Source organism: Rana temporaria, chromosome 3, assembly GCF_905171775.1.
Source record: "Rana temporaria chromosome 3, aRanTem1.1, whole genome shotgun sequence".
Lineage (NCBI taxonomy): Eukaryota > Metazoa > Chordata > Amphibia > Anura > Ranidae > Rana > Rana temporaria.
Window position 1 is genome coordinate 211,981,138 of NC_053491.1, and position 14,187 is coordinate 211,995,324.

At 45.6% G+C, this 14,187-nt stretch overlaps 1 protein-coding gene across 4 annotated transcripts in view; it reads left to right on the forward strand.

Annotated features, from left to right (window-relative positions):
- The first annotated feature begins 8,820 nt into the window (after window positions 1–8,820).
- Window positions 8,821–14,187, forward strand: part of MON2 (MON2 homolog, regulator of endosome-to-Golgi trafficking) — a 209,976-nt gene continuing 204,609 nt past the window's right edge. For 3 of the 4 annotated variants that reach the window (XM_040344213.1, XM_040344212.1, XM_040344214.1), the window contains exon 1: window positions 8,822–9,156. In XM_040344213.1, the coding sequence (XP_040200147.1) occupies window positions 9,043–9,156 (114 nt within the window). In that variant the 5' untranslated portion in view covers window positions 8,822–9,042. Of the gene's footprint in view, window positions 9,157–14,187 lie in introns of all 4 variants that reach the window. The other variant, XM_040344211.1, reaches the window with a different exon arrangement.

Consider the following 14,187-nt stretch of genomic DNA (forward strand, 5'->3'; position numbering starts at 1 on the left):
GCCACCTGGGAACCCAGAACGAGCTACAGAGTCCCTGTAGCACCTCTCTTCACAGCGCACCTGTTCAGAGACCCAAGACATCACTACCTTCTGCTGGAGATTCACCACCATTGCTCACTACAGGCTAGATACCACCACCACCTGTGCGGACTTTCCTGGTACAAACCACCTCCTAAACCGCAAGTATATCTAAACCACATTACTGCTGTATAAGGTACCATCAACACCTGTGCGGACTTTCCTGGTACAGACCACCTCCTAAACCGCAAGTATATGTAATACCAGCTTGTTGCTAATAGTGATTGCTAGTATATGCCTGAACTATATCCTAGACTCTATACTTATTACTATATACTAGCACCAGATACAGCAGAGTACTTCATACTATTCATATGTGTGTGGTGAGATACTATAATACCAGTAATTTCTACTACCTTTATTTGATGCAAATACCTAAATTAGATTTACGCTTATAGTATCTGGGTTGTGTCTATCAATTAAGCTTAAGAGGAATTAAGCTACTACTTTTATGTGTTACCTTCATTAGAGGATATGATGATAATACCCCAAACTCTTATTGTTCTGTGAGAGTGAAGTGGTGGTTGATTTCTGATAAGCCTCTACACCTGCGGTCTAAACATTAAGTAGAGTCTTATCATTTTCAGGGTCATAACACCGATTGGCTGGCTGGCTGCTGCATTGTGGGAGTTGTAGTCTGCACTGCTGCATCGTTCCTGGTGGCGATGGGTGGAACTGCAGCAAACTACAACTGCCAGGCGTCTCGGAGGCAGGCAGAAGCAGGGCATGGCAGGGGACGCATCCTGTGACTGGCTCAGCCTGGGGGCTGGCTGGACTGTGAAATTTTCGGCCGCACCGTGCAAAAGGTCCCGCCCTCCTCCTAGACCAGCTCGTGTGATGGATGGAACACTGCGTCTATCACACAAGCTGGTCTAGGAGGAGAGCGGGACTTCCATCACAACGCGGCCGACAGACAGCGTTGTGTGAGAGCTGCGGGAGATGCGTAGTCCACGCACTGACTGGCAAAGTAAGTGTGATTATGGTGATTTACAATGATGATGATGAGGCTGCAATGAGGACACAGAAAGATGGCAATAGGGCACAGTAAGGTGGCAATAAGGGCACAGTAAGGTGGCAATAAGGGTACAGTAATGCGACAATAAGGGCACAGTAAGGCGGCAATGATGGGCACAGTGAGACGGCAATGAGGGTACTGTAAGGCGGCAATGATGGTCACAGTATGGCTGCAATGATGGGCACAGTGAGGCGGCAATGAGGGCACAGTGAGGCTGCAATGAGGGCACAGTGAGGCTGCAATGAGGGCATGGTAAGGCGGCAATGATGGGCGCGGTGAAGCTGCATTTATGGCCACTGGTGAGGCTGCATTGATTGGCACTGGTCAGGCTGCATTTATGGACACTAGTGAGGCTGCATTTATACACACTGGTGAGGCTGCATTGATGGACATTGGTGAGGCTGCATTGGATGGGCACTGGTGAGGCTGCATTGGATGGGCAGTTTAATATACTATGTTTTTTTGTCCAATTTTTAAATAAAAGTTTTTTTTTTTTTTAGGGTTGTCCCGATACCACTTTTTTAAGACCGAGTACAAGTACCGGTACTTTTTTTCAAGTACTCGCCGATACCGAATACCGATACTTTTTTTAATCTCATGTGACAGCGGCACATTTTTTTATCTTGAACAATTTGTTTTTAATTTTTTATAATTTTTTTTTTTTACAATTTTTTTTATTTATAATGCTTTCTATTTTTAAGGGGGGGGGGTGGACCGTGTCAGTGTGTTTTTTATTTTATTTTCTACAATAATTTTTTTTATTCTTTTGTTTTTTTATTCTTTATTTTTTTTATTTATTTTTTCAGCCCTGTTGGGGGGCTTTGGTGAGATATCAGGGGTCTTAACAGACCTCTGACATCTCCCCTTTGAGACAGGGAAAGGGACTAGGGACACATGTTCCCCAGTCCCTTTCTCAGCAGCATCAGCTGCGCTGAAAATGTCTTCTCTTCATTCATAAACTGAAACATTGTAAACACAGGTTACGATGTTTCAGTTATGTGAATGGACAGAGTCAGTGTTTACTGACTCTGTCCATTTGGAGCAGTAAGGAGCCGGATTTACCGGCTCCTACCCCGCTCTCCATCCTGACAATTCCAGGGGGTGGAGGAGGAGCACGGAAGGGGAGAGAGCACGGCAGGATACACGGCGATATACACGGCGGGATACATGGAGGGATACACGGCGGGATACACGGAGGGATACACGGAGGGAGAGAGAAACACGTGGGGCACAGAGAGAGAGAGAGAAACACGGCGGGGGACATGGAGGGTACTACAAGTACTTGGGCAAATGCTTGGTATCGGGACAACCCTATTTATTTTATTATATTGACTTGGAGCTTTTCAATTCTGGTTATTTTAAATCAATGAAGCTAATTAAAATGTCTCATGTAATACATACAATTATTTAAAAAAAATTGAAATAGGGGAAAAAAAGAAAAGTCGTTTCAGTTCTGAAATTTCCATTTCGTTGCACCTCTATTTTTAATCCTTTTGCTACCAAATAGATAGGACCATATATTATATTCACTTATTTTGATTTTTTTTAATGGTATTCTAAGTTACTATCTGGTTTCTAGGCCTAGGCAAATGATGTCATACATCCCAGGAGTCTTCAGGAAGGAGGAGGAGTTTTCTCAGCTAAGCACCGCCTCCTCACTATGTGTGTTATACAAATGGATTTCAGGATATAAATTCTACATTTATTATCTACCTGTAGCGCTCACCCCCGAAGGAGCCGCTGGTTGATTTTGGGATGGGCCTACTAAGTTTCCCTGGCGGTGTCTAGGGGTGTAGTTGTGAGAACAGCAATAGAGAGCGAAGGTCCAGACAGCCCATGAAAGGGTTTTCAATGCTTTATTGTCCAGGCCAAACACGGCCAACATCAACATGTATTGGGAAGGTCAAGGTTGATGAAGGAAAGAGAAGAGAACATTGCGGTATCAGGCTTGGATATTAAATGGAGCAGTCAACACTGCTCTGTATAGTACCAATTTTGTAACTCGTCGCCACTCTACAGACCCCTATAATGGGCCTGGCAGCTGAAGCGTCACTCTGAACTAGCTGGGAGGAACAGGTCTCTCTCACAGACCCGGCTCTAGGGCCTCTGCCACAGGCCAATTTCAATAAAGGACTTAGGTGAATAAAGAGAGCAAATCCTCCCAGTTGACTTTTCCTATATAGGCCCCTGGATGACAGCAAGCATACCTGTCAGTGGTCCGGACGCCCGATCCCAGACTGGGATTCTCTCAACAGGTCATGGAACCCAGCGAAACACTGGGGTCCCTTTTCTCCTCAGGATGAGGTTCGATGCAGTTTTCAGCTTTGGCCAGGTGGGCCCCCTGGCGGGGTCCATAGATGTGCGTACCCTGAAGGTGGATATCGCACCTGGAACGGGGACCCCGCAAAGATTTCTCAACACATGACCCCTGTCACAGATATACTCTCCCCCAGCATGCCCCGCGAGGGAAAATTCCTCTAATTGGCTGCTGGGGAAAACTTGCTCTGCCAGAACCCCTCTGGCGCCAACTGCCGTCAAGGGGTGGTATTGCACCCCTTGACCACAGACTGACCCAGTGGACATTTCTGGGTTGACAGAAGTCCCAAATTTAGACAAACCACGAATGGGAGCAAAATAACTCTCCCATTCCCACTAACTTTAGCGTAGTGCCCATGCTGAAAGCAAGGGGGACACTACATACCCTTTTGCAAGATTTCCACAGCCAGAAATGCTAGGGGGTGTTATTCAATGTGATTTCTCAGAAAAATAAAGCATAGAGACATGGGGGGATGGGGGAATTTGTTTTTGAATATAAAAAATGAATTAAACAGCATTTGTGGTGCTCAGATACTCAGATTGCTTCCATTAATTTCAAAGTTACCTTTTTTTCTTTCTTTCTTAAAATGGTACATTTGATGTTTTTCATTGTAAATAAAATATGGGTGTATGAGATTTGCAAATCATTGCATTCTGTTTTTCTGTAGATTTGACGAAGCATTCCAACTTTTTCTGGATTTGAGGTTGTAGTAGGACCCTAGAAATGAAGAATTGCTGGTTGTTATTAACCACTTCCATACAGGGCACTTAAACACCTTCCCGCCCAGACCAATTTTTAGCTTTCAGCGCTGTTGCACTTTGATAATTGCGCGGTCATGCTACACTGTACCCAAACTAATTTTTTATCATTTTGTACCCACAAATAGAGATTTCTTTTGGTGGTATTTGATCACCTCTGGGATATTTATTTTCTGCAAAAAAAAAAAAAAAATTACCAAAAATTTAGAAAAAAAAAGGTTTTTTTGTTTCTGTTATAAAACATTGTAAATAAGTAAGTTTTCTCTTCACTGATGGGCACTGATGGTACTGCACTGACGGGCACTGAAAAGGCGGCACTGATGGGCACCGATGAGGTGGCACTGATGTGGTGGCATTGATGGGCACTAATATGCGGCACTGATGGGCACTGATAGGCGGCATGGATGGGCTTGGATAGGCGGCACGGATGGGCACAGATAGGTGGCACAGATGGGCACAGATAGGCGGCACGGCTGGGCACTGATAGGCGGCATGGATGGGCACTGATAGGTGGCATGGATGGGCACTGATAGGTGGCACGGATGGGCATAGATGGGCACTATCGTATGTGTTGTACTAATGGATGCCAATCAGTGCCAAACAATGCCTGCCAATCAGTGATGCCCATTGTGGGCACTGATTGGCATCCATTGCGGCACTGATTGGCATCCATTTTTTGTGTCCTTCTCATCCCTGGTGGTCTAGGGTGGCATACCTTTTTTTTAAATCCCTGGTGGTCTAGTGGGCATCTCTGGTGGTCCAGTGGGCATCCCTGGTGGTCCAGTGGGCATCCTCTGGGGGGCTGTGCTGATAATCGATCAGCACAAACCCCCCCTGTCAGAGGAGCAGCCGATCGGCTCTCCTCTACTCGCGTCTGACAGACGCGAGTGAGGAAAAGCCGATTACCGGCTTTTCCTGTTTACATCGTGATCAGCCGTGATTGGACACGGCTGATCATGTGGTAAAGAGTCTCCGTGAGAGACTGTTTACCTTGATCTGTGTTTGCGGGGTGTCAGACTGACACCCTGAAACAACGATCGCCGCGATGCGCGCTCCCGGGGGCGCGCAGCGGTTTAAAATCCTGAGGACGTCATATGACGTCCAGTCAGGATTCTACAACCACTTTGCCGACGTCAATTCGTCATTGGCGGGCGGCAAGTGGTTAAGGAGCGGACGGCCGCCACGTCCTTAACAACCATGACTCATCTGCTATCAGTGGGATTCCCTGCCGACAGCAGAATGTAAACAATACCAGCTTTAAAAAAAAAAAAAAACAGCACCACCCCTCCAATCCATACCAGACCCTCTGGTATGGATTTTAAGGGGAACCCCCCAATTTAAGGTAAAATGGTGTGGGGGCCCCCAAATTCCATACCAGACCCTTATCCAAGCATGCAGCCTGGCAGGCCAGCAAATCCTGAACAATACCATGCCCTCATCATGGGGGGTTCTTTGGGGCAGGGGTGTACCCCCCCACAAAGCACATTGTCCCTATGTTGACAATATATATAAATATATATATATATAAATATATATACACACACACACGTGTGTTTGAGCTTTGGGGTGCACACCCTAATGCAATAGGCTGCGCACGCCTATGATCTCCGCACAGTTTTCAAGAGAGCAGCAGGTAATATGGAGGTTCTACCTGAAACCCCACTTCTGTATGCCTCCTGCAGCTAGCAAGAGCCCAAAGCAAGATGGAGGCTCCACCTCCGTGTCCCACCTGTAGCACACTGAGTGGATGGAGGTGCCGAGTGCAGGGGGTAGATGGGGAGGGAAAAAGTTTGGCCGGCAGAAGCAGATATCACTGCAGACATGGCGGCACAGTGAGCCACAAGTGGGTCGGGTGAGGCACTGTCTGGTTAGAGGCAGGCAGAGACACAGACACGTCTCAAAAAACAGACAGGCGGTAACCCTAAGTCCGCAGAAAGGGAGTCACCGCTCCAGGTGGATCTTGTATGCAATTTAGGCACCTCTCAGGAAACCAAGATGCTGGCAATGCACGAGGCAAATTTAGAGTTTCAAAAAGGGATGGACAGCCGCACTCCAAGGAAACTTCAAAAGTTGTCCTTTTTTTTATGTATATGCCACAATTAAACTATAAAATATGTTTTTACATATATATGTTTCTACATACATTTTACATATATGTGGATACATTGGACACCACACCATCACTATACACGAGATTCATATTTGTATTTCAGGCATGCACTTCAGCAATTTTATCCAACCCAATTCACATTAAATACGAAGGCCCAGATTCTCGTAGAATGGCGTAAAACTGGGCGGGCGTAACGTATCTGATTTACGTTACGCCGCCGCAAGTTTTTCAGGCAAGTGCTTTATTCACAAAGCACTTGCGTGTAAAGTTGCGGCGGCGTAACGTAAATCACCCGGCGGAATTCAAATTTGGCGGGTAGGGGGCGTGTTTCATTTAAATGAAGCGCGTCCCCGCGATGAACAAACTGCGCATGCGCCGTCCCTAAAATATCCCGGCGTGCATTGCTCTAAATGACGTCGCAAGGACGTCATTGGTTTTGACGTGGACGTAAATTACGTCCAGCACCATTCACGGACGACTTACGCAAACGACGTAAATTTATCAATTTCGACGCGGGAACGACGGCCATATTTAACATTGGTTGCGCCTCATATACCCAGGGGCAACTTTACGCCGGGACAAGCCTAACGTAAACGTCGTAACTTTACTGCGTCGGCCACGCGTGCGTTAGGGAATTTGCGTATCTAGCTAATTTGCATACTCGACGGGGAAAACGACGGAAGCGACAAAAAAAAAATTGCATTTAAGATCCGACTGCGTAAGAGACTTACGCCTGTCGGATCTAATGGTTATCTATGCGTAACTGATTCTAAGAATCAGTCGCATAGATACGACGGCCCAGATTAGGACTTACGACGGCGTACATGGCGCTGCGCCGTCGTAAGCCCTTTGAGAATCTGGGCCCATGAGTGTAATGCAGCTACACTCTTCATATAATATATTTTCAATACATTATTTTCATTTTTTGCACATTTTTTGGTTACTTGACCAGAGTCATATATATTTCTGGTATTCATTAACACATACATCTTTTTGCACAATACACTATTATAATGGATATCATATCCTTTATTCATATTTTGGTTTTCTTTCTTTTTGGTACACTATAACAAGAGACACTACACTTCAAGCTTGGTGTAGATGTATTCATGCAACACCCGTTGTGGTCATCATATTTATCCTTTGGCCACATATTCCACATTCTATAGTATACATCACGTGCCTACACACACGAGTGTCTCTGTTTACCTTATCAGCTACCACTATCGGAAAGATCCTATGTCCACACATTTTTATTCACTCAGGTATTTTCATATATCCATATGATCTCTAGTTGTATACCCACACACATATTATTGTGTAAATATGTATGTTTTTGCATCGTCTAGTTTTTTCATGTGGACTCATGCATCATGTTAGTTTGCGGTATTTTTCTTCCAAACTAATTTTAATTTGAAAGTATATATATATGTATTTTCGTTTGTGAAATTGCAAATCTTTTTGAAAGTATTTTCCTTCATATATGTGGGTTTCTAGATTCTTTTGTGTGTACAGGTGATCTTAGTTGCCTATCTAGAGTTGGGTGTGCCTTTCACTAATAGGCTCTTCACCCGCCATTGGGCAACAGTGGTCACATGTGTTTTATTGGAATCATATAAATTTTAGTTTGTTTTAATTACAAATCAGCCATGACTAAGCACTGAAATAGTGTGAAACGCGTCGGCTGTCCCTTCCTCTTGCTGTGTTTTGTGATGCATGCCCATTTTTACCAATAAAGACAACTTTTGAAGTTTCCTTGGAGTGCGGCTGTCCATCCCTTTTTGAAACTCTACATTAACCCTAAGTCCGCCCCTGCAATCTGGGGACAAAACCGGGGACAGTCTTGGACCGGGGACAGTGTCCTCAATCTGGGTACTGTCCCCTGAAACCGGGGATGTCTGGTCACCCTACTGTATAGGGACGGTGCAGTACATTGTTACTTTATTGCAATGTCACAAAATGACTCTTTATTCAACTACATGCACTACATTGTAATATAGTGTAGTGCGGAACAACGAGCTGCGGAACAATAAGTGCTGTCCTACTTTTATCAGTGCCCATCAACATAGCACATTGGTATGACTGGGTCCTAAAACTTCCTTTTCTTCTTTTACAAAGCTTTATTAGCAAGTTAGCCAACATTAACAGGAATACCGATAGACGGTTACATAATGTAGTGAACAATGGACATAGGAAAATAATACAAATACATAAAATATTACTGATCCTATCAAGAGCAACCCTGTCTATCAGACAGGGATATGCAATCCCTTCCTTTTCTTCATGTCTGTGACAAGCACTCCTCCATTTCTGGTCCTGGTGTCACAGGAAGTGAGGGGACATCTTCCCAGGGAATTAGGAATAAAATGATGGAAAGTTTTAGACTCCTTCCCGTGATAGGCTGTAATGTTTCTGTAACACCAGCTCTATAGTATGTAGTATGAGGCACCCAGTGCTGGCATTCCTCTCCTATCCGGATGACAGGCAGCTCTTCTCTAGCCATGTCACCCGGCTAATGTGCGCATGCTCAGCCCGGCTCACCTCCTGTGTTTACGGAAGCGGCTGTTACGTGTCAGTGCGGAGAGCAGGGAATTGTGGGAGTCGGACTGATGGCCGAGTCGAGGGGCTGACAGCTCTGTACCGAGCCAGGGCCATGTTATAGGAGGACGGGAGGGCTGAGCAGAGGCCTGCTCTCTATCTGCTGCACCTCGTAGTTTCACTTCTCTTGTCTTCGGGTGGAGGCCGGACATCGTGAGCCGGAGACATGGCTTCCAACACCAGCAGCCCCGAGGCCATCAAGAAGCTGCTGGAGAACATGCAGAGCGACCTAAGGGGCCTGTCCATGGAGTGCAAGAAGAAGTTCCCTCCTGTCAAAGAGGTAATGTGTGTGTACAGTCTACTACATGTCCCCCATCATAGCAACCTGGATTCTATCAGTGTGTGATGGTATCATGCATGGCCAAGGAGATCTGACAGTTCCATGTCTGTGTCATACATGTCCCCCATCATAGCAGCATGTGTGTGATGGTATCATGTATGACCAAGGAGATCTGACAGATCCATGTCTGTGTCATATATGTCCTCCATCATAGCAACCTGGATTCTATCAGTGTGTGATGGTATCATGCATGGCCAAGGAGATCTGACAGTTCCATGTCTGTGTCATACATGTCCCCCATCATAGCAGCATGTGTGTGATGGTATCATGTATGACCAAGGAGATCTGACAGCTCTATGTCTGTCATACATGTCCTCCATCATAGCAGCCTGTGTGTGATGGTATCATGTATGACCAAGGAGATCTGACAGCTCCATGTCTGTGTCATACATGTCCCCCATCATAGCAACCTGGATTCTATCAGTGTGTGATGGTCCATGTATGACCAAGGAGATCTGACAGCTACATGTCTGTGTCATACATGTCCTCCATCATAGAAGCCTGTATGTGATGGTATCATGTATGACCAAGGAGATCTGACAGCTTCATGTCTGTGTCATACATGTCCTCCATCATAGCAACCTGTGTGTGATGGGATCATGTATGACCAAGGAGATCTGACAGCTCCATGTCTGTGTCACACATGTCCTCCATCATAGCAGCCTGTGTGTGATGGTATCATGTATGGCCTCAGGAGATCTGACAGCTCCATGTCTGTGTCATACATGTCCTCCATCATAGCAACCTGGATTCTATCAGTGTGTGATGGTCCATGTATGGCCAAGGAGATCTGACAGCTCCATGTCTGTGTCATACATACCCTCCATCATAGCAACCTGGATTCTATCAGTGTGTGATGGGATCATGTATGGCCAAGGAGATCTGACAGCTCCATGTCTGTGTCATTCATGGCCCCATCATAGCAGCCTGTGTGTGATGGTATCATGTATGGCCTCAGGAGATCTGACATATCCATGTCTGTCATACATGTCCTCCATCATAGCACCATGTGTGTAATGGTATCATGTATGACCTCCGGAGATCTGACAGCTCCATGTCTGTGTCATACACAGGGCTTTTTTTCAGGGGGAACTTGGGGGAACTCAGTTCCACCACCTCTGGCTCAGACCCTTTGGTGCCTGCTCACCACAATCACTTGTAAACACAGAAGTCTGGTTTCTGTGTTTACAAGTGACAGCTTTGTAACCCCCTGAACTCTGCACTCTGTATGTAATGCAATTCTGGTATTTAATGCCCCTTTAACCACTTCCCGACGGCCGTACGACTATATACGGCCGCCGGGTGGCTCTACTTCTCTGGGAGGCCGTGTTTTTACGGCCGCCCCTTTTCGCGTTCCCCGCGCGCGCTCCCGAGCGCGCAGCGGGGAACTGCTGTGCTGGCCGTGTCCCTTGGACACAGCCAGTCACAGATCGCCGTGAACGGCCAATCGGAGCGGCCGTTTCCTAGGCGATCTGTGCGGCCAATGAGAGATGATCTCATATGTTTACATATGAGATCATCTCTCATTCCCGGCTCTCGCAGACAGCGGTGCTGTCAGGGGAGAGAGGAGACGGATCTGTGTCTCTTGTACATAGGGACACAGATCGGTCACCTCCCCCAGTCACCCCCCCTCCCCCACAGTTAGAACACTAATTAGGATACACATTTAACCCCTTCCTCACCCCTAGTGTTAACCCCTTCCCTGCCAGTCACATTTATACAGTAATTAGTGCATATTTATAGCACTGATTGCAGTATAAATGTGAATGGCGCCAAAAATGTGTCAAAAGTGTCCGATGTGTCCGCCATAACGTCGCAGTCCCAATAAAAATCGCAGATCGCCGCCATTTCTAGTAAAAAAATTTTTTTATACAGTAATTAGTGCATATTTATAGCACTGATTGCAGTATAAATGTGAATGGCGCCAAAAACGTGTCAAAAGTGTCCGATGTGTCCGCCATAACGTCGCAGTCCCAATAAAAATCGCAGATCGCCGCCATTTCTAGTAAAAAAAAAAAAATAATAATAATAATTCTGTCCCTTATTTTGTAGGCGCTATAACTTTTGCGCAAACCAGTCGCTTATTGCGATTTTTTTTTATTTTTTTTTTACTAAAAATATGTAGAATACGTATCGGCCTAGACTGAGGATAAAAAAAAACGTAAAAAAAAAAAATTGAGCTATTTATTATAGCAACAAGTAAAAATATTTTTTTTTTTTTCAAAATTGTCGCTCTATTTTTGTTTATAGCGCAAAAAATAAAAACCGCAGAGGTGATCAAATACCACCAAAAGAAAGCTCTATTTGTGGGGAAAAAAGGACGTTAATTTTGTTTTCGAGCCACGTCGCACGACCGCGCAATTGTCAGTTAAAGCGACGCAGTGCCGAATCGCAAAAAGTCCTCTGGTCAGGAAGGGGTTTAAGTGCCCAGTAAGGAAGTGGTTAAGACCCTTCTAATGTTTGTGAAATCTGAACGGGGTCGTGGTTGAGTTCCTGCACCTATTTTCTGAGAAAAAAAGCTCTGGTCATACATGTCCTCCATTATAGCAGCCTGTATGTGATGGTATCATGTATGGCCTCAGGAGATCTGACAGATCCATGTCTATGTCATTCATGGCCTCATCATAGTCGCCTGTGTGTGATGGTACTGTGCATGACCTCGGGAGATCTGACGGCTTAATTTCTGTCATACATGTCCTTCATCGTAGCAGCCTGTGTTTGATGGTACCATGTATAACCCCACGAGATCTGACAGCTTCATGTCTGTCGTACATGTCCTCCATCATAGCAGCCTGGACTCCCCCAATTTCTGTTCTCTCATTCACTTCCTGGTTTGTGGCGCTCGTTTATGTAAGAACTACATTTCCCAGTATGCATTGCGGCACGTCCAGTAATTCACACCTCCTTGAAGTCTCTAACACGTAGAGAGCGTCCTGCCGCACAGATGTAGTTCCCAGGAGGGGGCGAGCACGTTACTGACCACCGCAGTAAAGCCTCCCTTCACAGTGTTGAGTCCCAATCAGACAAGCAGGAAGTGAACAGAGAAGAAATATAGCAACTTCTGAGCAAAAATGAACAATGAGGAAGTGAAAAGAGGAATGTCTGCAGGTAAAGGATGCTTATTATGGAAAAATCCCTTTAAAGCTAGCCATACATTACTACATTATTTCGTGCAACCACACCATTTCTCCATTCACACATTCGAGGTAGATGGGGGAAATCCTCCATGCTGTGTGCTTCTATTAGGGCACTTTCACACTGAGGCACTGACCACGCTAGAAGTAAAGTGTCACTAATTTTGGCGGGGCGATTTTTTCCCCCGCTGGCGCCCGAAAAAAGGGTTAAAAGCGCCCGCAAAGCGATGGCCATCCATTTTGATGGCAGGGGCAGTTTAGGAGCTCTAAATAGACTGCTCCCACACCGTCCCAAATATGCTGCTGGCATGACTTTTTTTTTCCCTGTCCTGCAAGCGCACTGCTCCAGTGTGAAAGCACTCAGGACCCGAGAAGAGGAGGATCCAGGCTGCTCTGTGCAAAACCACTGCAACAAGGCAGGTAAGTATAACATGTTCGTTATTTTATTTATTTTTTTATTTAAAAAACAAGACTTTACAAACATTTTTTAAGGATCAGAGGAGTTTCAAAGTCATTTGAGTCCGTGAAGGAGGATGGATCCCCTGTTGCACCTAATTAGAGTAAAGGTGGGTTCTTACCGCAACACCCAATACCAGGATGGTGGCGGCTGTAGGGCAAGAGTCATCCCACATTGATTGGGTGCTTGTAAAATTGTAATGTAGAAAAACATTGATGGCTGGAGCTGCAAATCTCTGCCATGTCCAGTAGGATATTGCACCGTAAAGTAATTAATCCAAAAATAGCAGCAAGGATGTACAAAAAATATGGACATAGCAATTTAGGTAGATTCAGGTAGAGTTAGGCCGGCTTATCAGTAGATAAGCCGACCTAACTCAGAATCTACGCCGACCTATGTTTAAGCGTAGGCTCAAACAGAGATACGCTTAAACATATCTAAGATACGACGGCTTGCGCCGTCCTATCTTAGATTGCAATATTTTGGATGGCCGCTAGGTGGCGCTTCCATTGCGGTCGGCGTAGAATATGTAAATGAGGGGATACGCCGATTCACGAACGTACGCCCGGCCGCCGCAGTCGATTTACGCCGTATCCGTAAGGCATTAGCAGGCCTAAAGTTATTCCATCTATTAGGTGGAATAACAATGTTAAAGTATGGCCGCCGTTCCCGCCGCGAGATTCAATTTTTTTACGTCGTTTGCGTAAGTCGTCCGCGAATCGGGATTTACGTAGTTTACGTCCACATCGAAAATCAATAGGCCCGTGCGGCGTACGTAGCCGCAATGCACACTGAGAAATGTAGGCGCCCGGCGCATGCGCAGTTAAGAAAAAACGTAAAAAACTTGAGGTCAAGCCTCATTACCATCAAACACGCCCCCCTCCAACACATTTGAATTTGGCGCCCTTACGCCCGCCCGCTTTAGGCTACGCCGCCGTATATTAGCAGGCAAGTATATTGAGAATCATTACTAGCCTAGCTAATTTACGGCGGCGTAGCCTAAACAGGCTAAGCTACGCCGCCGCAAGTTTAGGCAGATGTACTTGAATCTACCTAATTGTCTCCAGTGTACAGGTTTCCATGATATGTTTATTGTCTTCCAGTGGCAGTCCCTCTTGTCTTTCCAGTTTCAAGCATTGTTTCATATAGTTACAGCTTGTGAGGTGTGTCTCCCTGTACAGGTCATGGATGCTTTCATTCACATGCTGCTTTCTTTAAAAATGTTAGCTCACGCTTGACATGTACAGTACTATTGACTGTGGAGATGTCATTGATGCGTCTTAGATGTTCATTTTCACCCAGCCTGAGATATCAGAGTAGCCTTTTTAAACAATTACCGTATTTACTCGAGTATAAGCCGAGGCACCTAAGCCTTGGGTG